We start from the raw sequence: 23696 nt of genomic DNA, 5'->3' as shown, positions 1-23696 counted from the left end.
AAAGCGAAAAGCGTCGCGAGAACGACGTTCTCCTCGTCCTTTAATCCTCTAATAATTAATATGACAAATTCGTCTCGGACGGAATTTATACAAATTGCGCCGTTTCTTTATTTAATAAAAGATTATATACTCTCTAGCTACGAGAAACATATAATTGATATTAAAATCGCACAAATTCGAAAGACGATTTGAATATGTTATGCAATCGTTAGCACTTCGTAATCGCTAACAGGGTCACCGTGTTAATCGAGACCACCGCAGGACGGAAGAACAGGACGCAAACCTTTAATCCATTTGCGCTCATAAGAATAAATTGCCTATTATCACTATATGGATGTTCGTTCTGACGCGAACAAAGCGTAGTCTGAAACGCTCATAACGAGCACTTAAATTTTCAAATTTCTCTAATAATTACGCTGATCCGAAACGGGATCCAATACTTCATAAAAAAAAAAAAAAAAAATTTTTTTATTAAATTCATCTCGTTTTCGTCGCTTTCTTCCGTGCAATTATTTCAATGATTACGGCATCTTTTCTTGATTGAGATGACTGCTGGCCCGTACAAAGATTAAAGAAACTGTCGGCGCGCAAAAAAAAAAAAACCCTGATAGAGAAGTATCAGAGTAATCTACGCCCGCGAAAAAAAAAAAAGCCTTTCGACGATGACTTTCGCGGCGTAGACAGCCTGCTAAAACGGAAATTCGCATTTACCTTTCGCGACCGCAAAGCATCGCACAATTGTGCGGTTAATTGTTGCCGCACGAGACGACGTTTCTCCCGCATTGCCGGTTCACACACGATTGCGTCACAAATGCATGCCGGTTTCTGCGGCTTTGAAAAGGCGATGTCAATGTTACACGATATCCTTCCACTTATTTTTCTTTTTGCGCCGCTTGCATTTTTTACAATTTGCCGCCTCTAATGTAACTTAAGACGAGAGAGAAAGAGAGAATAAGAGTCGCTTCATTTATCGACTACTCTCAATTTTCCCCCAACAATCCCCATACGCCGTATATCCGACGAGATGCAAAACATAAAGTATGAAACGTTAATACCGAACACGTGCTGCTCATTCGAGCGAAAATAACTTTCTGCATAGACGACACTGATAAGCGCTTAGAGATGGATCGTATGTCAAAGAACGTCGTTGTATTTCTTCGTCAAGCAACACATTAACCGATTAAGCTTCGAATTTAAGCTGTGTACACATGGATCAGCGCGCAGTTACTCAATCAAGATCGCAAAAAATTGTTACAACAATATACGCGATAAATTAATTTTTATCTATATGCAAATTTGCAAATTTGCATGACCCGATCATCGCGTATTTGTTTATAAAATTCATTCAAATTCGGTCTAATTTAAGTAATAATTTAAGCACACAAAGTTACGTAATTTTGACACAAGATTTAAACAAATGCTAAATAGATTTTTATATCCCTTGCTTCGACGAGAAACCTTAAGGACGCGACGGTAAGGTCATCTATGAAAGTCGCTATCAAAGAAAATCGTGGAAATTCCTTCGAGAGACGCGATGATATTTCGCGTTGCATCGAACTGAAAATACGGCGCGAATTGCCGTAATTTTAGCGCGACCTTTGATCCGCTTCCGTCAACTAGAAAAGAAGAATGTTCTCGCATCTCGACGTGTTTTCCGCAGCAAAATGTTATATTCATGTCACGCGCCTAATATGCAATTCAAACAAAGTTCTGTCTCACGGCTTACGTTGCAACAATTTGCGCGCTTGTAGCATTTATGAATCATTTGCCGCGTCACAACATCACCTACGTTACATAATAAAAGGTCACGTGTCGTGCGAGCGAGCGAGCTACAACACGTGGGAAATATTTACAAAATTGACATCACAATTTTTCGATACAGGCATGATAAACAATTCACGCCATGTGGAGACATCGATATTTAATTAATCAAAAATAGTGTCAACTGTCTTAGAATAAAATGCGTACTATATCAAGCCACACCTACGTAGATTATAATACTGTCAGCTTTTAATTATTAAGACTAATTATAAATTACAGAGGCGAAGACGTCACAATCGAAATGGATATTCGCGGAAATACGCGCATATATTTGTGAACTACTCCAATTTTATAACCGCAAAGAAAATTTAGAATCAAGTCTGAGAACCTCGCGTGCCAAAATCGATCGCGTCTCCGCGTGAGGCAGAACCGTCGTTAATACGCATTATTTTCATAATCCGTCGAGCACGTGGTCGATCCGAGTGCCGCCGTTAGAATAAAATGAGATTCGGCGTTACGACACGTAACGATGGTACAATGAGGTAGCGAAATCACGTCAAGGCTCTTGTCAAGTTGACCTTCGTCGTGGCTCAACAGATCTAACTATCGAATGTCTGAAATCGTAGCTAGCGCGAGAGTTGGTCGTTTCATAATCGCGATTATGTGTGTCATCTCTCTCTCTCTCTCTCTCTCTCTCTCTCTCTCTCTCTCTTGCAATTATAGAAATCGAAAAAATTATATGCCGTGATCAGATTCCTTAAAAGAGAGAGAGAGAGAGAGAGAGAGAGAGAGAGAGGGAAGAAGGAAGAGAGAGTGCTTGAAAATACTTTTTATTTTTCAGAAAAAATGTAAATAATCTCCTGATTATTATATTGAGTGAAATATATAATTTTAATACGTCTAAAAAAATGTTGAATATATTAAAAGACATGAAAATCTTTAAAAGATTAACCTATAAAATTTTATTTTCCATTATGTATCTCTTTTTAGAAGCGTTTAGATTGTTATTTTTTAAATTTATTAAAAAATAAATTATAATTTGATTATTCAACTTTAAAAAATTGTAATTTTATCAAAAATTACGAACAATTCAAGTCGCCAAAAAATTGACTTTATTCAAATCGTAATAAATATGCAGAAGGAGCTTACTCAGCAAGAAGCATCGACTAAAGTGTAGCCATGGAAAAACAATAAAAAACAAAACATGAAAACAAAATTTAAAAAAAAAAAAAAATTTTATTGACTCATTGTCAGTATTTAGAAAAAAAAGCATAAACAGGTAGTTTTATGCTGTAATTTCGCAATTGTACTCTCCTCTTTAATTCGCGTCGGACAAACAGGAAATTCCGATATAAATTAAGAGAGATCTAATCAAGAGATAGAAAATTACACGATCTATTTCGGTCAATAAGAAATATATGATGTACGATAATTATTTTTGTTCCTGTAGATAATAATCTATCTTCTAAAAATCTATCTAATCTATTATCTTCTTAAAAATTCTCGTTTATCTTATAAACGAGAATTTTTACGGCAAATTTCTAGTTTCTCATAGACTAAATAAGGCACATAAAAGTGGATATAGATTTGCAGTGTTTGGCGAGAAAATTACGGTGGCATGTTCAGTGATAAAAGTATACGGCATGACACGGGCGGATCGATGCAACTTTTTCCACTTACGCGATTATCTCCTTTCACCACTTACGATAAATGACAAGTCCAAGACGCGCCGCTAAATTGGATAATAACGAGGAAAAACCGTTTTCTCGAGTATTTTTTTTAAATCGTATATTTTTTGTAGGCTGCTTTGGCGATAAACGGATGTTAGAAATATCCGACGGAAATTTGGTGAATTGATTGACATATTTATGCGCTGTAGTAACGATAACAAGAATTGCAGCGAAATTTAATCATGCCCGTTTAATAAGATATTTATTAATTAATTAATTAATAATCGCAGCGATATATCTTCATCAAGTATTTAAATTGTGACATAATTATGATTACATTTCCAGTATCACTTGGCTTTGTGTGTGCATCGTGTTGAACATAAATCATATAATTGACGCGTGCTCTTCTACAATACATATAGTGTACACGAATAATTATTATCATTAATAACAATTAACATTGTCACATTTCGCTGTGGAATAATGTGATTGATATATATGTATATGTATATATATATATATATATATATATATATATATATATATATATATATATATATTCACACATTCCAAAAATATCAAATATAAAATAACATGCAATGTATATAATGTTATGTTTATATCACACCCCGCGAAATCTAATTACCCTTTATATAACCTATAAATAATTTCAAGAAAATATTACAATATCGTAATCACGTGAGCTCGCGAAAGAAAAGTATTCGCAAAATCAAATCATTCCATACATACATATAAATCCCTTTCAATGCAATCCTTGTTTTCCAATCATGTGCTCACGTGATTACGAAAAAAATATCGTAACGTTCACTCACCCTGGAGATGCGCAGAGGTTGATGTGTGTCGCATCCGCCGTGCATGCGGAAGCCCCAGGGGGACCCGCCGAAGAGGGTGACTTCTCTGGCGCTCATCCCGCGTCGGCAGCCGGCAAGTCGTCGACACGCGCATTCGTTTTTCCCGCGTACGCGTTTTATCTACGCGTACCTGACATCTCGCGAATCGCGCCGAATTCGGGACGAGACGGTACGCGACGGCGTACAAAGATCACAGATCGTAGTCCGTTGTCACACTCGCGACTGTCAAAATTTTCTTCGCGACGAGAACGGAAGAGTCGAGACGAAGAACTTCCGCGTCGTTAACGACGACGACGATGTATGGACGCAATGACGCCCACTGACGACGACACGACGTTAAATCTCGCGCGCGCGCAAGCGCGCGATCCACACTCGGCCGTAGCTCACGTTGGACTGACAGCGCGCGTTCTCCTACCCCCACCATCACTCTTCTACGCACGTCGTAGCCGTAATCCGCGCGTGTACCCTCCCCCACTACCACCACAGATCTCGTACTCGCGCCGTCCGCGAGGGTGCGTGCTCTCCTTCAGGACCGCTTCGGGAAATGAGCTTACCTTCGTTTTATATTCGCGGATCTCGGAATTCTTTGCTTTTCTCTTTGGCGCAAATTTTCGCGGATTATTTAACAACCCATTTGATTTTCCAATGAATTATTTATGAAACACTTGCAAAAAAATTCATTAAACGGCAATCCGAAATTCCGAGTTTTGTGGAGAGCCTACAAATCCGATCGTGGCTTTCCCTCTATTCATTTTTTACCCGCCACGCGCTTATCTGATCATCCCCACAGGCGTCCTCCCACACGGCCACGCGTACTCTCGGGGTATTTTCACGCGATCAACACTGGTTGTTTTTTCTTTTTCAAGCATCCAGAATAAAAAGAGAATTGCACTTTTTTGTATTCTTTAGCATTTCTTCGATGATTCGTTTCTCTACTGCAAAGAGGGATCGTCTTTCTCTCATGATATTCTGAAAAGTAAAACATATTGATTAGATGGTTGTAACATTAAAAAAGAGAAAATAAAACATATATATGAATTATCTTATAAATTTATTTTATTTTATGTACCTATATATTATATACATTATAGTTATTTTTGTATATAAATATTTTAATTTATTTTATAAGTACATAAATATATAAATGCATAAAGTACACAATGCCTATATAATAAATTATAAAATAAGCGATTAGTGATCTCAGAAACCGAAGCCACAAATTAAAATTAGAGAGAAAAGAAGATGAGTTATGCCTTTTTGATATATAAATGAAGTTTCCTATGATTAAAATCAAATCCAAAGGGTTTCTGGTGTTTACTATTACTAATTGTTTAAAATTAAATACCTTGTTTAGTGTATCTACATTAAATCGCTATATGTTATCGAGTTTTTCTTTGCGCGCGAAGAATCCGGAGATCTCTGCTAAAATGCAACGGTCAAATGGCGCTAAAATGAAAAGGAATATGGCGGCATTCAACATCATTCAAATTAGTGACATCTTCAATCAACTTCACTAAACTATAAACGAAATGATTTGCTTTATCAACATGCGTTTAAGCGAAAATGACAAATTATATCTTTTTCTTTTATTATTAAAAAACTTAAATCCGAAAGAGGAAGAGAGATAGCGTAAAAATTTATTAAAAATTTAAATATATTATTTTTTTTTAAATTAATCAGAAAGTAAAATTCGAAACCATAATACGATATGTCAGAAAGAATATGGCAGCGTTCTCTTTTTGACACGTGTTCGACACTTGACATGAGATATTCGACTTTCAATAAATGCATTTTGTAAAATGAATTTGATTTAGACATAAAGGTATAAATTAATCACAAAAGCAATTCTTACGTATTTTTTTTGCCGAACTCACTTATAATGTCTGCTGATAATACTATTTTTGCAAATAAAAGTTTTGCCGGGCAAAAACACCAAAATAATAAAAATCGCAATATTAGGAGATCCGAATGGAAAGGTAATTTAATCGTTTGTTACAACAATAAACATTTGATATGACTCTGTAATTGTTGAAAAGAAATTATTCTTGTTAAGGTGGTTACCAGAATAATTCTCACCGACGAGGCTTTAAACGTAATTTTGATCAATTACCAGGAGAAAATGCAAAGAGGAATAAATTGGACATTGGCAATAGATTGAAAGAATATGATTTAGGGATTACAGAATACATCAGCAAACACTCTGGCTTTTCTGCAATAATTAAAGAGAGATATACTGATTTCCATGTTAACGAAATAGACCTTGATGGACAAGTAGCCAAGCTAACCCATCAGGATATTCCAAGTGATCCAGATGACAATGTAAATATCGAAGATCTAAGAACACTGGTATCATCGACAATATGGGACCAACTGCAAGTTCTGAAAGAAAATCCTTCAAGTATAGAGATTGATGTAACAAATGTAGAGAAAACTGAACGTAGGATTATTCATACAATTGCAAAAAATTTGGCAAATGTTATCAGCCAAACAACAGACAAAGATGATAAGAAATTTATCACAATTATTCCATATACTAAAAACATTAAGAATGGTAAGTTAAAAACTTATTTATATCTAATTTATATACTTTTTCATTTTTTCTATATCTATTCTATATTCTATATATCACAGATCACAAGATACGCAAAGACAACAGAGTAGATTGGACAAAACGCGATGGCGATTATTGCCATTTTCTATTGCATAAAGTAAATATGGATACAATTGATGCTTTAAATCAATTGGCCACGAATCTGCGAATACAACCCAACAATTTCACTTATCCTGGTACAAAAGATCGTCGAGCATGGACGACTCAATGGATTAGTTTGAGAAAGGTAGATGCAAGAAACATATTGAGAGCAAGTAAAAAAATACACGGCGCATATGTAGGGAATTTTAAATATGCTAAAAACAGTCTGAAATTAGGCATGCTACGTGGCAATCAATTTAAAATAGCATTAAGAAATGTTTGCGGAACAGACGAAGAGATTGAACAAGCAATGACATTATTTCGCGATAACGGCTTCATTAATTACTATGGTTTGCAAAGATTTGGTACAGTAGCTTCTATACCCACACACGAAATTGGGAAACGTCTACTTCAAGGTAATTATTATTCTCCATATTATAACATGCAGAACTTTAATTTAATGGATATATATAATTATATTTTTGTCTAATTAGGTAAATGGCATGAAGCAATTGAATTAATTCTGAAACCGCGACCAGGAGAACAGGACAAAGAATTAGAAGAAGCTAGACAGATTTATGCGGAAACCAAAGATGCCCATGCTGCTTATGCCAAGATCAAAAGAATCGACAAGATTGAAGCGCGACTTTTGAAAGGTCTACAAATATCGAGCGAGAAAAATCCTTTAGGCGCGCTTGATTCTATACCTCGAAACATTCGATTAATGTATATCCATGCTTATCAGAGCTTTATTTGGAATCGTATTGTGTCAAGAAGAGTAAATCAATTCGGAACAAATGTAATTGTGGGTGATCTAGTTTATGATAAACAAAGCTGCCAAGAAAATATAACTGATGAAACTATAAAGTATCCTTTGAATGATAGTGATGACTTCAGAGAAACTGATGTTATCTCTCCTGAAGAAATAAATATCGATCCAGCAGCAAATAAAGCAAGTGAAGAAAATTTGGAACAAAATTTTTCAATAATAAAAAGTCTTAAAGAAGAAGATTTACCAAATTACACTCTAGCTGATGTAGTTATGCCTCAACCTGGATGGAAAGTTACATATCCATCATATGCTAAAGCTTGGTATGATGAATTTTTAACAAAGGACGAATTAACCACTGATCTTAAACAAAACAATAAGTAAGTTTTTTTTATTTATAAATTTAATATAGCAATAAATTGTTACTATTGATGGCTATATTTTCTAGAAAATACAGTTTGAGTGGTACCTATAGAAAAATATTGCAAATTCCAATGAAATTATCTTGGAAAATTATGTATTATAAAGAAAAACATGATAATCTTATTCTATCAGATATTGATGAAATGAGGAAGCTTGTATCGCCACAGAATAATCCAGGTAAATAGGTTATGTTTTCATATTTATACAAAAGGTTTATTTAAAAGAATTTCCATTATATATGTATATACTATTTTCAGATGGAAAGAATAAAGCATTAATCATTGAGATGTGTTTAGAGCCCAGTACTTATGCTACAATGGCCCTGCGTGAAATTTTAAAAAATGATACTTCAGCAGAAACACAAGTTGCTTTATCTGCTTCTTATAATACAGAGAATGTACAAGCCAGTATAAGTACTGTAACGTAATTGCACAAACTCAATAGAAGTTGAAATAATATAGAAGAGAATTATGTAAAGTTCCGGAACAAATCTATTAATGTGAAAAAAATGAAACAATGAAAATAGATGATGTTAAAAAATACATCTCCAAAATATGTCAAAGTTCAGTGAAAATGTAGTAATTTTTATAAATCATTAAACATGTATATGTATTACATATACATATATATATATATATATATATATATATATATATATATATATTAAATATAAACATCTAATACATACATATTATATAAAATTGTATTAATATTCATATATATCTATATATGTGCATTTCTTAGTGAAAACAAAAACACTAGAAATTAATTGATCCAGCGATAATCAAAAAACTTTTTCAATGATTAAGACTCTTTCAAGGAATAATTTATTAGAAAATAGTTCCTGTCTTTATAAACAAGCAGCCATCAAACCTGCCACATTTTCGAAATCAATTTTTTCAGTAATATTTTTGGTCTTGATATTTTCATCTTGGTTTGCAATGAAAATGATTGATTTGCTCTCTTCCTTCCAGCCATACTTTTTTACCCAGTGCTTTAATGTTGCATCTATAAAACATGACTTGATAAATCTCATTGTGTAATATTAAAAATAAAGTATTTATATATATATATATATATATATATATATATATATATATATGAAACAATACATACCATCTACACCACCAAGCAATTGTGCCAGCAATCCTTTATCTATTGTTTGAAACGTAATACCGACTACGTGACACACAAATTTTCTTATTGAATCCTGAAAGCCTACAATTCTATCGCAAAGTTCTGACATGGATAATACTCTGTCCCAAAAATGCTGAAAATCACATCGCTCCAAGATGTCTCCCAGATACATGATTTGACTAATTGGGCTTTCTGACATCTAAAGATTTATGTAAAATATATGAATATAGCATTCATCAAGAAAAAAAAGCTATCTTATATTTTAATCAAACTTACTAATTTTTCGCTGAGTAAACATTTGCATAACACAAAGTCAGTATGTGGAAGATTGGTTAAAGCCTTCAGTAGTATCTGACATGTAATATCCATATTAAATCGGTGCGGATTTAATTGATAGAGCTTCAAAACAGCTAAGTTTGCCTCCAAGTCATAAGCATTCTCTCTCGATTGTATTTCCACATATTTCTCTAAGGTTGTGAGGTTATCTGGATTGTACCTGAAAATATATACTCCAATGTAGATAACATATAAGAATAATTAAAAATTAGAAAAGCGAATAAACATAATTTTTTATTTCTGTGCAATAATATAATTTTAGGAAATAGATTAGCAATTTCGTTAAACAGATTATTTATGCAAATAAGAATATTGAAAAAAAGCATAAAAAAGAAATACCTTTCGATGCCTTTGAGCATTCCAGCTACGGTTTGACGCATTGCCTCAGCCATTTTCGTCAATTTCAGACTTTAATAAACTATTGTCGGCGTGATTGAAATGTAATCTGTAACCTGTAACCTAAAAGCACACGTGCAAGATCATAGAAAAAAAATTATGAGAATTACGAAATACAAAAAGTTTCGAACCAGATTACAGCCAATAGAAAATATCTCTAACCTCAGTATTGGACAAAATGCATCCAATGTTTGAACCTACCGGTAGTATTTGCGATATGACTGCAAACGAGCACAGCAAACTCGCAAACTAGCGACTGATTCAATTGACAGCTGATGAGAAAATTTGAATGTGTATGCAAGAGTGATTATTATATAAAGATACAAACGTCAATATATCAAATATATGTAAAGCAATAATTATTTCTCGAAATATATTGCTTTCTAAGTCGGGTAATAGCATTTGACAAATATGGCCAAACATCATCCAGATTTGATTTTCTGTCGTAAACAGCCGGGAGTCGGTAAGTCGAAAAGGTTAAGTCTAACCTTATCTCTAACAATTTGTGTAATTTGTTATAATTTTTTCTTTTAGCTATCGGTCGACTTTGTGAGAAATGCGATGGCAAGTGTGTCATTTGCGATTCTTATGTGAGACCCTGCACACTAGTCAGAATATGTGACGAGTGTAATTATGGTTCTTATCAGGGACGTTGTGTGATATGTGGAGGTCCCGGCGTATCGGACGCGTATTATTGTAAAGAATGCACAATACAAGAGAAAGATGTAAGTTTATGAAAGACTAAACTGAACTAAAAAGAAAAAAACATTACATACAATAGAATTATAAATTATTACATAGTAAATTGAATATCTCAATACTTGTTTTCAGAGAGACGGCTGTCCTAAAATAGTTAATCTAGGAAGTTCAAAGACAGATCTCTTCTATGAGAGAAAGAAATATGGATTTAAAAGAAGATAATCGCAAGATATTGTATTTCTCTATGTAATTTTGTTGAATGTAACATTGAGCATCAGGTAATTTATAATTTTTACAAAAATATCATAGCAATAACATACATTTGCATTCTGTAATATTATAATTATAAATACTAATTTTATAATAAAAGACAAATCTAAATAATGCTCTGTAAACTTAAATATAATTAAGACAATTTTGACAAAAATTAAAGTTTAATATCAAAATTGACTAAAATAAAATACATCTCTGTAAAGATACTCACTATAATGTAAAATCACATTGTAATATAATTATATAAAAGTATGTATAAGTATGTCATGGAATATATCTTTACATTATATTATCTTTTATTATAGAATTATCATTGCTTATGTTAAAATTAATGGTGGTTCTTCTGATGGTGGTAACTCATTTGTTTCTTGCGTCTCAACAATTTCTCTTTTTATAACATTCCCTTTCTCATCAACTTCATCAATAGATATTAAAATGTTTGATATAACAGGCATGGATTTGCCAACATCACTTTCAGCTATTTCCTCTTGCAAATCTTGTATAGTTTCTACCTCTTCCATATTATCTTCAACAATCTAAATAATATAATTATAAACAAAATAAAAGTTTAGAATTATACTTAATTTAAATTACCATAAAACTTACATTTATTTTTGTCAACGATGTAGTTTGATTCAATTCTAGTTTGTATTTTTTGTTCGATAAGTTTGCTTTTTCGACGAACGACTCATTCTCTTCATCCACAGCTTCATATCTGACCATTTGAAGTCTGTAACATCCGTCCTCATCCTGTGTATAATGGAAGCGTTTATGTCCACTTGGTAATTGCAATTGATGAGTTTCTAAAAGATGTTTAGTCAATCTATAACTCTTCCGATACTTAATTGGACATTCGTGACAACAGTACCATCGCACCACTAAGCTGTGTACTCGTTCTACATGCCTATAATAAATTTGATAATTGCAATAAACAATTAATAAAACAACTACGTTATTGAAGATCTATATAATTACCTATCCAAGGTATAAGCTCCTTTGCATGTATAAAGGCATCCTTCAAAGTGACAAGAAAAATTTGGGCCATTAGTATGGACAGTCATGTGAGAATCAAGATCCTGTTGCGATTTTGCAGCATGTGAGCATAATTGACACGGAAACGTTCTCGTCGACACGTGGCGATATCTAACGTGTTTCGCTAAGCTCGCTGGCGATTCACAGCTCATATCGCAAAGGGAACATTTGTAATTGAACACGTGAGATCTCATATGATCGCGTAGGATTCTCTCAGTGGGATAAAACTTATTGCAGTGTGAACACTGGAATCCCTGTACTGTAAATCATTGTATTTTAGAAAAAATATACAAAGTGTAGGAAATGTGAGATACACGAGATTAAAATTCATTACCTTCCAAAGGAATTTGTCGCTGGCAATGCGTGTGAAATTTTGTTTTAGAAGCAAACGTGGCACCGCAGTCCGGACACGCGACTATTTTTTCTTTGGTATGACATTTCATGTGATCACGGAGTTTGTATAAACTAGAATATTTGCCGTTGCATCCAGTCCACTTGCACTTAACTCCATCCTTAACTCTATTGCCACGCGGACAATCTTTCATATGTATAGTCACATGATACAGATACATTTGATAATTTTTAAACACTTTTAAGCATTCCTCCCATCTACACATATGTGGAGATGGTGAATCTATGATATTCCTCCATTCTGGATCTCTACGGCATCTCTATAGAAATACAATTGTTAAGCATTAATAATTAAAAATATATCAATGTATCTTTATATTGATACTTACGGGAAGTTTGGTTCTTGCACGAACATTGGATCCAATACACTTGAGCTTAGTATGATAGGCATGGTAATTAACATGCTGCACTATTTCATCGCAAACATCGGTGCAATAAGAACAGTCTTTCCACTGACATACATAGACCTCATTATCATCTTTCACACTTATATGTATGTTTGGTATGTGACTTGAGACATGCCTCATAAATTGATCCATATGATTGCCACGAAACGTGCACGCCGTCCATTCACAAGTCAAATCCAAAACTTCATCCTTCAATTGTATTCCCACCTTGTGTCTCTTGGCGCCGCATTCCGAGACTGAGTCAAATTCCGAATCTGTATTGTACCAATCATCGTATTCGGATTCCTCCAATTTTCGCTTGAGGGTATCTTCTTCGGAGTAAGGATAATCCTGTTGTGATTCTACCCACTTGCTACATCTGTCTACTATCTTGTTCGTCATCAATTTCTTTGCTAGATCCGCCATTATGTATAAATAATCAGAATAAATAATATATTCATCCCATATAAGTGTCTCACCTATAATGCAATTTATACATCAGTGATATATCAAAGACTATTCATGCATTTTTCTACGCGTTCAAATATGCCGCCGTGATGGCATCAATGTGGAACGATGGACGCATTGATTGATCGAGGAAAGTAATAATCTTACAAATAAATTTGCATACGAATAAATAAAAAAACTTCCATCCTCAATGCATCGTTCGATATCGGATCACACGATGCCACTGGATTAATTCTGACTTACATGCTTGATTATTCCGGCAGTCTCACCATGCGTAGCCACAATGCTACTACCGTTGTTTCGCTATTCGCTGCTCGTTTATCGTTTCGCGTTAACATCTATTTATCGTCGCAGATAACGCAGTGCATATTTATGCGCGCATTTCTCAAGCATAGCCAGATGTTCTCCCGCGAATGTCTTATCCGTGGATCTTCTTGGTTGATAACGCGAACTGTTTTGTCGCGCGGGACGCGTCACGTCGCCGCTACTTCTTGCACGATCAGCTGTTCCGAAGAGAGCGACCGAAGAGGCACGACAATTTGTGCTCTGTCCTCAGGTTGTCACACGTTTTTGTAGAAAGTCGTCATGTTAAAATCATAAACACAGTATCTAATGTCTTTCTTAATTCTCTTTCATTTCCTAAAAGGTTAAGACCCGCCAATCGAGCGCGCTTCGTCGCGTGTTTTCCCTCTCTTCGCTTGGCGGCATGCTCCATAAGGATTGAAATTTACGGAAATAATACGATCATTTTTTTCGTATAATCAACGCTATATCTTGATTTACAATTCAGTGGATTATTAGCATGTCAAATATATTTGAATTTCAAATGCATTCGATATTAATATTCCACAGGTGAAATTAGTTTTCGCTAGCTTTGTTACCTATAGTCTTTAGCGGTTCTTTGAACAACGTCGTGTTGAACTTTTCCAATCTACAGATTTAACCATTTCATTTGCATGCGAAATTAATTTTGCAGCTTACATTTTTCGCTGATTTTTTCTTTTTTTAAATGTGAGCATATATATACATTACTAATTTAAGTTTACGGAGTATTTCATAGATGTAATATGTTTTAAAGGGCACGGAAAATGCGGCGTAGCGGTAGTAAGAATATCGGGAAGCCGATCTCTGGAAGCACTGAAAAGGATGACGAATATATCGAAGTTAGAACCGAGGAGAGCTTTTTTACGGAAGATACGCGATCCGGAAACTGGAGAAATCATTGACAATGGGCTTTGTCTATGGTTTCCTGGTATGCATAATTTTATCGTGATGATTTTTAGTTTAAAATAAGACTGTGAAGAACTCTTCCATTAATGATCCCGAAAATTTACACTTTAAACAAGACGGCTGATTTTCAGGTCCGCATTCGTTCACCGGCGAGGATTCCGTGGAGTTCCACGTGCACGGTGGCACAGCGATTCTAACACGATTGATGCAAGCCCTCTCGAGGCTGCAAGTGCTTCCAGCTCTGCCAGGCGAATTCACCAGACGCGCCTTCTATAATAACAAGCTAGATCTGACGGAGGTGGAGGGTCTGGCCGATTTGATAGAGGCCGAGACCGAATGCCAGAGGAAACAAGCACTTCTGCAAGCTGACGGTGTCCTGCGCAAACTGTATGATCGTTGGCGAAAAGTCCTCTCGGAATCCGTGGCGAGTATCGAGGCGTACATTGACTTTGGCGAAGAGGACAACATCGAGAGCGACGTGATGCAGCGGGCGCACGACGCTCTCAGACAGCTGATGCGAGATCTAGAAGGACACCTGGCCGATGGCAGGCGCGGCGAGATTCTACGCAACGGAATTAGAACCGTGATCGTTGGCGAGCCCAATGTGGGCAAAAGCAGTCTGCTCAATCACCTGGTGCAGCGAAATGCCGCCATCGTCACGCCCGTCGCCGGCACTACGAGAGACGTCATCGAGCTGAGTGCCAATATCTCGGGCTATCCCGTGCTGATAGCAGACACCGCAGGCATCACGGATAACACTAAAGATATCGTCGAGGTCGAAGGTATCCGTCGTGCGAGAAGCTACGCGGAGAACGCTGATTTCGTTATCGTCGTGATGGACGCGTTTAAGTGCGTAGCCAGCGGAATGACGTACGAAGATTACGGGCGCCAATATCTGTCGTCGTTAGGAGTATACGAACTATTAATGAAAATGGGCAAGGACCGTTTCATCGTAATAATGAATAAGAGAGATTTACTGAAAGCGGAAGATAAACGTCAGCTGGATGACGTTGAAGCGGTTCTCATATCTTGCAAGACGGAAGACGGCTTCCAGGACTTGCTGGAATCTATAACAAATTGCTTCAGTAATATGTACGTATACAATGCGAGATATAATTAATACCGACACATTTGCAAATTTGTCATTACAACGTCCTGTTTAGATGCGGCGAACCATCCGCGGAGAGTCCGACTATCAGTCAGGCGAGGCATAGGGATCATTTGACGCAGTGTCTGAGGCATTTGCGGAATTACTTCGAATTATGCGCGGACGAGCAACATGATATGGCCATAGCGGCAGAGGAAATACACAAAGCGATGAGAGAACTCGGAAGGATAACGGGACACGTCAGCACCAATGAGATATTAGACATTATATTCAAGACCTTTTGTATCGGCAAATGATGGGCCGGTGCCGTCACACACTTTTGTACATAATAAGACGTACGTTCGTGTATTTCTCTTTACAGGATATTTTATAATGTCCGAGAAAAAAGTGGAACGTGTAATAAATTACGATTATACATGTGTGAATGTAGTGTAGCTAAATCTAGTATATCTTTATAAACTATATACTCGCGTTCCTCTTTCATGCATACATGATAAGCGGAATATATATCTCTCGCAAGACATAAAATTGCAATACTCTCTGAAGATATACACATGATACGATATATTTCAATCACATTATTTTGAAAAATGTCCGATATCTGTCGATTCTGTAATTTTTCTTTGCTATAACAGGAAGACGTTGAAACGGAGTTATCTGTGCATATATAAATAATAAATATTTAAACGTATAATAAATATTTTTCTCTTGTTCGAGGGAACCTTGCTCGAACAAGACTACGAACAGAACGATGAATAAAATAAATAGAAATGAGCCTTCATAAGCATCGTATGTTTATTAACAATGTTACACGCACAATCATACATAGAACAACCCTTTGCCTGATTATAGGATATCGATACCCCACGCGTTTATACACAGATAGGGCTCCGTTATGGTCTCAAGTCGTTATCTGTATGCCATGTCCGTGTTATGTGTACTAATTTAAATCGTTATTATGACAGTACTCTCATAATAACTCGGTTCGCTCTCGCAAAAAGGATAATTCGACAGCGAAGTAATGAAAATAATATAATTAAACTGAGAAAAGGAGAGAAAGACAAAAAAGAAATATAAATAAATCGCATACAAAAATTCCATTCTTCTTACCACGGACGATTATTTATATATCTTACAACGCTGTGATATTCGAAACAGATTATATTTTTCTATTATAAAAAAAGAAAAAAAATTGACGCTTAAATGGTATCATTAGTTACACAAAGTCCATTATGCACAATTGTTAATAAAATTTTTTTTTTAAATCGTATTTATCGCGCTAGATTCCCCCATTTTTGCAATATTCAAATTTCGAACAAGTGCACCTGGTTCTTTGTTTTATCTTATTATTTTATTTTTTATCGGTAACTTCTTTTTTTGTTTATCCTTTTCCCCAATTAAAGATTAATTAAATTCAATAAATTTATATGATTCGTTGCGGGTCATCGTTCGCGATTTCTCACTGTGTGCATAATATATCCAGGGATGTGAGTCGCGAACGAGTTCACTATCAATATAGTATAATACAGATCGATCAAAATAAAAGAAAAGTAAATTGAATGATTTATATGTATATCTGTATGTATATATATATATATATATATATATATATATATATATATATATATAATATATATAAATTAATTTGGCGAATTTATCACACGCGATACATCACGTCGCGCTAGATTCATCTTTTCTTTTTTTTCCTATTTCTTTTTATATAAACCCAATATATAGAATTCTCGAAGAGTAGACTGTTCGTTTGTACAATTGCATCGACATTAGTTTGAGATCTATCCGAAAGCAAACTGACTCGCACTGCACGTTCTTGTCACGAAGTACGCTCGCGACTTGTCTTCAAGATCGTCTTAATTTTTTATCTACACATAATTTCCTATTTTTTTTTTCGCTTTTTTTATAAAGCCTTAGAAAACGCAACGAGGTTTACATTCGATGAAAATAAAAAGTTGCTACATCGCTTCTCTTTTTCTTAGCACTTCTTTGTGAGATTGGATGACCTCGCGCAAGTGTATCTCTCTAATACTTGAATGCTAATGACATTGAAATTTCGTCTGATTCTTGATATTACGACGAAATATCATGATAGAACTTAAAGATTAATACAAACCAAGTGAACCGCGCATCCATCGTACATATCCATCAGTATAAAAAAGAATTCCAAGAACGATTAATACGTGAATATACGACTGAAATTTTATTTTTATTATGAAAATATATATAAGATTCTTTTATCTTGTTTTAAGAATAATAACATAATATAAATTTTCATCGCAAATTAAGCAGAAAAATTACTTATTAAATGTAAGAATATATAATATTCTTTGTGATAAATTTTTCAAGTTTAATAACTCAATATAAATTTTTATTGAGCTATCTTCTCGATTTATTGAGCTCATCTTCTCGATTAGATAAATTAATAAACTTGTGATTATGACCATATTCGAAACACATAAATCGATCATACAACTTAAATTTAAGTAACACATTTATCTTGTTTGATACACACATACAAAACAACATACATATTCGGTTCAAAGTATCAATTATGGATAAACGCAAGCGGTTCAGAAGGTTTCTCGTGTCACGTGAAGGATATGAACGAGAAAAGAGAAATGAAAGAAAGTTTGTCGAGGATCAAGTTGAAGACTCATCGATACCTTCTCTCGTTCATAACTGGTCCGCAAAGACCTTATCAGAAGAGACATTCGGTCTCATCTATTTCACATGCAGTTTGTTCTCTACCTAATGTAGAGTCCCTTGTAATATAGCGGAGGAAATACGAAAAAAGAAAGACGCGAAAGTAAAAGGTCTGTCGTGGATCGAATCGAAGACTCTTCGATTTCCGCTCGCTTCCTTTTTCCATTCCTATGATTGGTCCACGAAGACCATCTCCTCGTACTGAGAATGATCGAGGATTCCACTTCGTTCCATTTTCATTTTTTTTCTCTTGATAATCCTTTTTTCCCCTTATCAATTAATTTCTTTAAATTTATTTAACGCGTCATTGACCATATCACGCATCAACGTCGCGCACTCTCATTTTATACTAACTGCTCAGCACATGCTCTTTGTTTCTCCTGAAAATACTTTAGTAAAGTGTGATTAGATGTTAAATATATTAACTTTTAAAGATTCTCGTTCCCGTTCTCTATTAAAGCCGCTAAATTCGACGATAATGACGATTATCGTGAGCATTACCTAGCAATTCATTAAATGACAATAGAACGCAGCTAAGAAATGATGATTATGTGATTAATTTAACAGTATGCTATAATTAAATTTGAGATGCTAAAACTTTCGGTTCGGTTTCGTGAGATTTCGTTCAAAAAAAACTTCCGTAAAAATACTTCGCATAATTCCGCCGGAGCGATTTTTGTCAACTCAGTTGTTCATATTCATTTCTGTAGCTTTACCGGACTGCGCTAAATAAAAGTGGAATGTACATCAAATTAGTTTCGTACGATTTATCAGATTCGCGAAATAAAACTTTCTCCAGATTATGTCAGAGAACTGATTACGTCTTATAAAAAATGCATATCTCAACGCACAGTTTTGATAATTGTGTCGGAAAACTGCTCACGCATCTCGGAAACATACCTATCTGTCTCGATATCGCGCGGTATCTCATATGTATATAATTTGTTAATTTATAAATATTAATAAATAAATGCTAGTATATATTTATAAATATTAATATTTATAAATTTATATAACACATGTTTGTGTATAACATATGTTTGTGTATTTAAAGACTTGCACAAAGTGAATTTAAAATTTACACAAATATATTCTTATATATTTGCCTGATATCGAACACAGTATATCGAGGCAGTTTTTAAAGGAATCCGATTGAATCGCAAGTTATATTACGTGAAAAAATATCGGTAAAGAAACATTCTCACCTCAAAGAATATAAAGATATCAACCGAAAGTTGAAGACAATTATATCGCGTCGATATTATATTCAGTATCTCGGAATTTTCGTTTCGTCTCGCAAAAATCTTGAAATAAATCAAAATAAAATCCTCGGAACTGAAACGATCAGCACATTTCGTCGTCGTTTCGGTGCCGAGAAAGTGCAATATCGGGATCAGTTGCCAATGGCACGGATCGTTTTTCCGTACGGAAAAAAAAAAGGAGACGAGACCGCATTTATCGCTTTTTTCGCTTCTAGCGAATGTATGTCTATACACACATACACATTCTATACTTTGCATGTAAGTAATGCCTATTTTCCAAAGATATACATTATGAAGCACACACTTTCGCAATCATTAAATCGCGCGGGCGATTCCCGATTCGTAATCTCTTTATCGCCCCTTTTTCGCTCGAGATTCACGCGTTTCTATGATCCCTTGACCGTGAAAATGTCATCCCTTCTATCCTATCGCGGGTCTTGTATTTCAAGGCATTACAGGAACGCGTTTTCGCACGTCGCTTTCGAGGATGACGATTGAAGAAGGTGTGCATACACGATTTCGTTTCTGTAATTTCATATATTTCTCGCCGATATCTGGTTAGGATTCAATCTAGGATGGCAACGTCAATTAATATCAATTCTATAATTAATCTTAGATGATTCCACAAGATATTCTGAAAATATTCTTCAAAATATTTTACAAATAATTTTGCAGTTTAGTAGATTGATTTTTAAGAAAAATACGAATTTTTTAAATATTTTCCTAAGAAAAATAATATACAAATCAAAATATTGGTATTAAACGGCGTTGCTGCTAACTCTACCGCTTATACATTACTAATGCAAATTTCTATCTTACGCGTTGTGCCACTTTTATAGAGCACCATGTATAAAAGAGAATATATACTACTTAGAGATTACAATGGTGATTTAATCGAAACTATGAAATTCCTGAACCATCGCAACTCAAAATGGCGTATGCACACGCAGATACTATAATTTTACAAAAGAAAAAAAAAGATCAAAGGATGAATGCCGATTGTAGAAGAGAACTGAAGATTACACACGTTGGTGCCACACCAAATATTTTTGCCGCAAATCAATCTTCGGGGACTACGCCGGATCTACGCCGTTTGACTCCCACGAGCGAATCTCTATCTTATTCTTTCAGGATACAATCCCAATTACAATACGAATAAAGATGGAAAATTTCGTCACGCGGAGCTGAAATATTATGCATGATATACTGGTAATATCGGCCCCGATAAAGATAGATTCTTAACATTTCTAAAAATTCATTCGACGGACCAAAGGGATATGTCACGATCCGTGAAATGCAACAGCGCCGACCACTGGACCTCGGAGAAGCTCTCGCGGAAATTCTCTCGATCGAGTCGTCCTTGCTGTTTGAAAGACGCGCTTCGCGTATTATTCTCTTCTTATTAATAATCGCGCGATGTTACTCTTTTTCATTTAGTATAAAAGTCTCATCCGGTGACACGATCAATTGGTATGTAAACAAATTTGAAATTCGACTACACACGCGGGTACACACACTCGACTATCTTAGACTTGACATGTGTACTTTAATGAGGAATCCTTAACGATTAATCCTTACACGCGTATTTAATATGTGATGCTTATGAGTTTATGAGCTACCTATACTAAAGGAAAAAACATACACCACTGAAAGATTATATTTCTTATATCTCTCGCGATCACGCGTTAGTTATACTCGGATCGCGCCGCAAAGCTACGTTTTTTTTTCTATTTTCTTTTTGCATTGTGCATACGCTTAGTGGAGATGTAATGTTTCGCAGTTAATGGGAGCAAAATTCGAACGATACGCGTCATTCTACTCGTGATAATAAAAATTTCTAAATGTCGCTGCCTCGTTTGTAATTTCCTCATCTTCCCCCCCCCCCAATCCTTTTCATTTTGCTATATATGAACTTTTTCTCGCGCGCAGGCATCATTACACCACCACCCCATATACAAATAGTGAAGCACATTAAAAATATAGCGATATAAGCTAAGTATTATATAAGTATTGGAAAACTTCCACTAATTCTATGCAAAGTATAGCTTGTAGAATATCATTCATTAAAACTAGGACTTACACGATAATCGTGAGATAATATATATATTTTCATATTTCTTTTCTCCTCTTGAATATTAATTTAAGAATTTTTCTTCTCTCCGTCGAGAAGCGCAGCGTTTTCCGCGCTCAGAAATTTCCTGCTCGCACAATCATGACTTGAAAATTAATACAATCAAAACGACTCACCACGTCCTAATTATAGCATTCGCTGTAATTTAGGACCACTTCGTAGATAGCGTGTACTCTTTTATACTGTCCCCCTTTTTATGTCTCTGTATGAAGATTTACACACGCTATATAGATTACATATTATTACATCATAAAATTATAATTGAGTTCACAACACTCACTATGCCCTGCCGTGTCACATCAAATGACGGAAACAAGTGAAAATCATCATTTCTGGTTTTCTTCGTATCGTTAGGACGCATCTTTTTCAAGTGCGCTTTTGACAATCTCGATACGCGTAAATTTGCCAAAGTACCATCTCCTCGCTCGGACATTCGCGTTGATCGTGGCTCTATATATAACTCAGATTGGCTAAAATTTATTTCAAACTGGATCAAAAATTGAAATAACTTTCACCATATCTCTCGCGTGTGATGCGATTTGTGTGAGTAATTTGGCCAATCTCGCGTACAAGTGTACTTGCGAAACGGTCGACGCAATGATTAACAATCGATAATTGATCGCATCAACTCACCTTTCGCGAATCAACAAATAATTTCTACATCAAAATATTGAAAGAGAAAGAGAGACAAATCTCATTTTACAAATTCTTTTCAAGAGCATTCACGAATCTCATAATAACCAGAATAAAGTGAAGAATGTTTGAACGATTCTCATCGCGTTCTCAAATTTCTACAATATTAAACGGAATTTAAAGAAAAGAATTTGACAGTTTTACTTGTTGAATCGCGGTGGTCTTCTCAATCGTGGTATCAACTCCGTCCTGACAGCTCTGGCGTAATTCGGCGCTGCGTACTGATCGGTCACTGCGATTGGGCTCTGAAGACTCTGTATGAACATGGACGAATCCTGTATCTGACCTACACCCGCTGCTGCCGCCGCCGCCGCCGCCGCTGCCGCCTGATATTGATACTGACTGTTGGTCATGTCGGCAGTTGGGTAGTGATTCGGTTGCACAAACTGCGGCGGATTCTCGTACTGCGGATATGGGATAGAACTCTCCGCAGAGAATTGCGGGATCACCGCAGGATTCACGTTGACTGACGTTGTGGCGAAGCTGCTGGGATCGTAGGTCTGATGATACTGATTCAGCTGACCAATCTGCGTGGTGTTGAACGGCGGCGATTGCGGAAATTGCGCCGCCGCAGTGTCGGAGAACAACATACTCGCAATTGTCGGTTGCGGGAAAGAATCCGGCCGCGGATACGGTGAGATACTGGCTGTCACCGCGTTGCCCAGATTCTGGACGTTCGGTATACCAGCGGCGAGAGGCGAAGTGCCGTATCCGTGGAACGTGGTCTGTGAACGGCCGGTGGGATCGGCCAGGTCCTTTACGCCACCGCTCTGCAGTGAGCTCATCATATTGAGTTTAGACTTAGCACCGCCAATCGCCTCATTACCGTGTTTAGCGCGTGCATCTGTCAGTAGCGGATGCCGGACGTTCACGATACTCTGTGGGGCACGCAGCGGTGGAAAATTGATCGGCGCCATCTTGGGAACCGAGTTCTGCTGCTGTTGTTGCTCGAGCGCCTTGCGTGCAACTGCAAATGCACTGTTATTGTCGTTTCTCTGCGAGACGGCGGTATACGTAACACTGGACGGCGTGTGGTTCTCTCTGTGCAAAACAGTTGGCGTCGCAGCCGATGATTGATGCGTCGCGAATCTTAATGGCAAATTGGCGCAAGTCATTGCAGACGCAGTGGTGCCGCCGCTGTTACTGCTACTTCTGCTCTTGTAATCCGGACTGTTCACCGACACTGATTCCTTATAATCCGATTGAATCGGATAATTCTTGATGTTCGA

The 23696-nt window shown here is 35.9% G+C and overlaps 6 protein-coding genes across 6 annotated transcripts in view; 3 read left to right on the top strand and 3 right to left on the bottom strand.

The window, feature by feature from the left end:
- The window catches only part of LOC126852645 (uncharacterized), a 70648-nt gene extending 65957 nt beyond the window's left edge, over positions 1–4691 (bottom strand). The window contains 1 exon segment of the mRNA XM_050597639.1: positions 4265–4691. Coding sequence (XP_050453596.1) covers positions 4265–4360 — 96 coding nt within the window. The 5' untranslated portion in view covers positions 4361–4691.
- A 1297-nt stretch (positions 4692–5988) lies between these two features.
- Positions 5989–8802, top strand: LOC126852627 (pseudouridylate synthase 7 homolog). The gene is made up of 6 exons (XM_050597591.1): positions 5989–6279; positions 6357–6854; positions 6935–7411; positions 7490–8144; positions 8213–8364; positions 8445–8802. Exons 1-6 carry the CDS (start codon positions 6183–6185, stop codon positions 8612–8614), a joined length of 2049 nt encoding a protein of 682 aa, XP_050453548.1. The 5' UTR covers positions 5989–6182; the 3' UTR covers positions 8615–8802.
- Positions 8803–8998: 196 nt separating this feature from the next.
- On the bottom strand, positions 8999–10125 carry LOC126852641 (eukaryotic translation initiation factor 3 subunit K). The gene is made up of 4 exons (XM_050597634.1): positions 10000–10125; positions 9601–9820; positions 9304–9523; positions 8999–9195 (listed from the first exon to the last, which is right to left on the bottom strand). The coding sequence occupies exons 1-4, from the start codon at positions 10050–10052 to the stop codon at positions 9038–9040; spliced, it is 651 nt and encodes a 216-aa protein (XP_050453591.1). The 5' UTR covers positions 10053–10125; the 3' UTR covers positions 8999–9037.
- A 155-nt stretch (positions 10126–10280) lies between these two features.
- Positions 10281–11975, top strand: LOC126852644 (PHD finger-like domain-containing protein 5A). The gene is made up of 4 exons (XM_050597638.1): positions 10281–10519; positions 10591–10781; positions 10888–11033; positions 11736–11975. The coding sequence occupies exons 1-3, from the start codon at positions 10468–10470 to the stop codon at positions 10975–10977; spliced, it is 333 nt and encodes a 110-aa protein (XP_050453595.1). The 5' UTR covers positions 10281–10467; the 3' UTR covers positions 10978–11033; positions 11736–11975.
- On the bottom strand, positions 11040–13712 carry LOC126852633 (histone H4 transcription factor). The gene is made up of 6 exons (XM_050597603.1): positions 13569–13712; positions 12801–13336; positions 12395–12731; positions 12004–12319; positions 11635–11932; positions 11040–11564 (listed from the first exon to the last, which is right to left on the bottom strand). The coding sequence occupies exons 2-6, from the start codon at positions 13281–13283 to the stop codon at positions 11346–11348; spliced, it is 1653 nt and encodes a 550-aa protein (XP_050453560.1). The 5' UTR covers positions 13284–13336; positions 13569–13712; the 3' UTR covers positions 11040–11345.
- Positions 13596–16088, top strand: LOC126852632 (tRNA modification GTPase GTPBP3, mitochondrial). The gene is made up of 4 exons (XM_050597602.1): positions 13596–13881; positions 14404–14577; positions 14687–15647; positions 15719–16088. The coding sequence occupies exons 1-4, from the start codon at positions 13596–13598 to the stop codon at positions 15957–15959; spliced, it is 1662 nt and encodes a 553-aa protein (XP_050453559.1). The 3' UTR covers positions 15960–16088.
- The last annotated feature ends 7608 nt before the right edge of the window (positions 16089–23696 follow it).

Source organism: Cataglyphis hispanica, chromosome 11, assembly GCF_021464435.1.
Source record: "Cataglyphis hispanica isolate Lineage 1 chromosome 11, ULB_Chis1_1.0, whole genome shotgun sequence".
NCBI classification, from domain to species: Eukaryota; Metazoa; Arthropoda; class Insecta; order Hymenoptera; family Formicidae; genus Cataglyphis; species Cataglyphis hispanica.
Note: the sequence above shows the minus strand (reverse complement) of the source record. Positions and strands in the feature narration are given on the sequence as shown.

Bases quoted from the DNA above. Each gene is read 5' to 3' on its own strand.
- LOC126852632 (XM_050597602.1), top strand. From the start codon at position 13,596: ATGCGTAGCCACAATGCTACTACCGTTGTTTCGCTATTCGCTGCTCGT. The intron at 14,578-14,686 runs GTATGCATAATT...GCTGATTTTCAG, and splicing joins GCTTTGTCTATGGTTTCCTG to GTCCGCATTCGTTCACCGGC. The intron at 15,648-15,718 runs GTACGTATACAA...CGTCCTGTTTAG, and splicing joins ACAAATTGCTTCAGTAATAT to ATGCGGCGAACCATCCGCGG.
- LOC126852644 (XM_050597638.1), top strand. From the start codon at position 10,468: ATGGCCAAACATCATCCAGATTTGATTTTCTGTCGTAAACAGCCGGGA. The intron at 10,520-10,590 runs GTAAGTCGAAAA...TTTTTCTTTTAG, and splicing joins TCGTAAACAGCCGGGAGTCG to CTATCGGTCGACTTTGTGAG. The intron at 10,782-10,887 runs GTAAGTTTATGA...ACTTGTTTTCAG, and splicing joins GCACAATACAAGAGAAAGAT to AGAGACGGCTGTCCTAAAAT.
- LOC126852633 (XM_050597603.1), bottom strand. From the start codon at position 13,283: ATGGCGGATCTAGCAAAGAAATTGATGACGAACAAGATAGTAGACAGA. The intron at 12,732-12,800 runs GTAAGTATCAAT...GTATTTCTATAG, and splicing joins GTGCAAGAACCAAACTTCCC to AGATGCCGTAGAGATCCAGA. The intron at 11,565-11,634 runs GTAAGTTTTATG...TATATTATTTAG, and splicing joins CATCGTTGACAAAAATAAAT to ATTGTTGAAGATAATATGGA.
- LOC126852627 (XM_050597591.1), top strand. From the start codon at position 6,183: ATGTCTGCTGATAATACTATTTTTGCAAATAAAAGTTTTGCCGGGCAA. The intron at 6,855-6,934 runs GTAAGTTAAAAA...TATATATCACAG, and splicing joins TACTAAAAACATTAAGAATG to ATCACAAGATACGCAAAGAC. The intron at 8,365-8,444 runs GTAAATAGGTTA...TACTATTTTCAG, and splicing joins ATCGCCACAGAATAATCCAG to ATGGAAAGAATAAAGCATTA.
- LOC126852641 (XM_050597634.1), bottom strand. From the start codon at position 10,052: ATGGCTGAGGCAATGCGTCAAACCGTAGCTGGAATGCTCAAAGGCATC. The intron at 9,821-9,999 runs GTATTTCTTTTT...ATATATTTTCAG, and splicing joins ATGCTCAAAGGCATCGAAAG to GTACAATCCAGATAACCTCA. The intron at 9,196-9,303 runs GTATGTATTGTT...CATGTTTTATAG, and splicing joins ATTGCTTGGTGGTGTAGATG to ATGCAACATTAAAGCACTGG.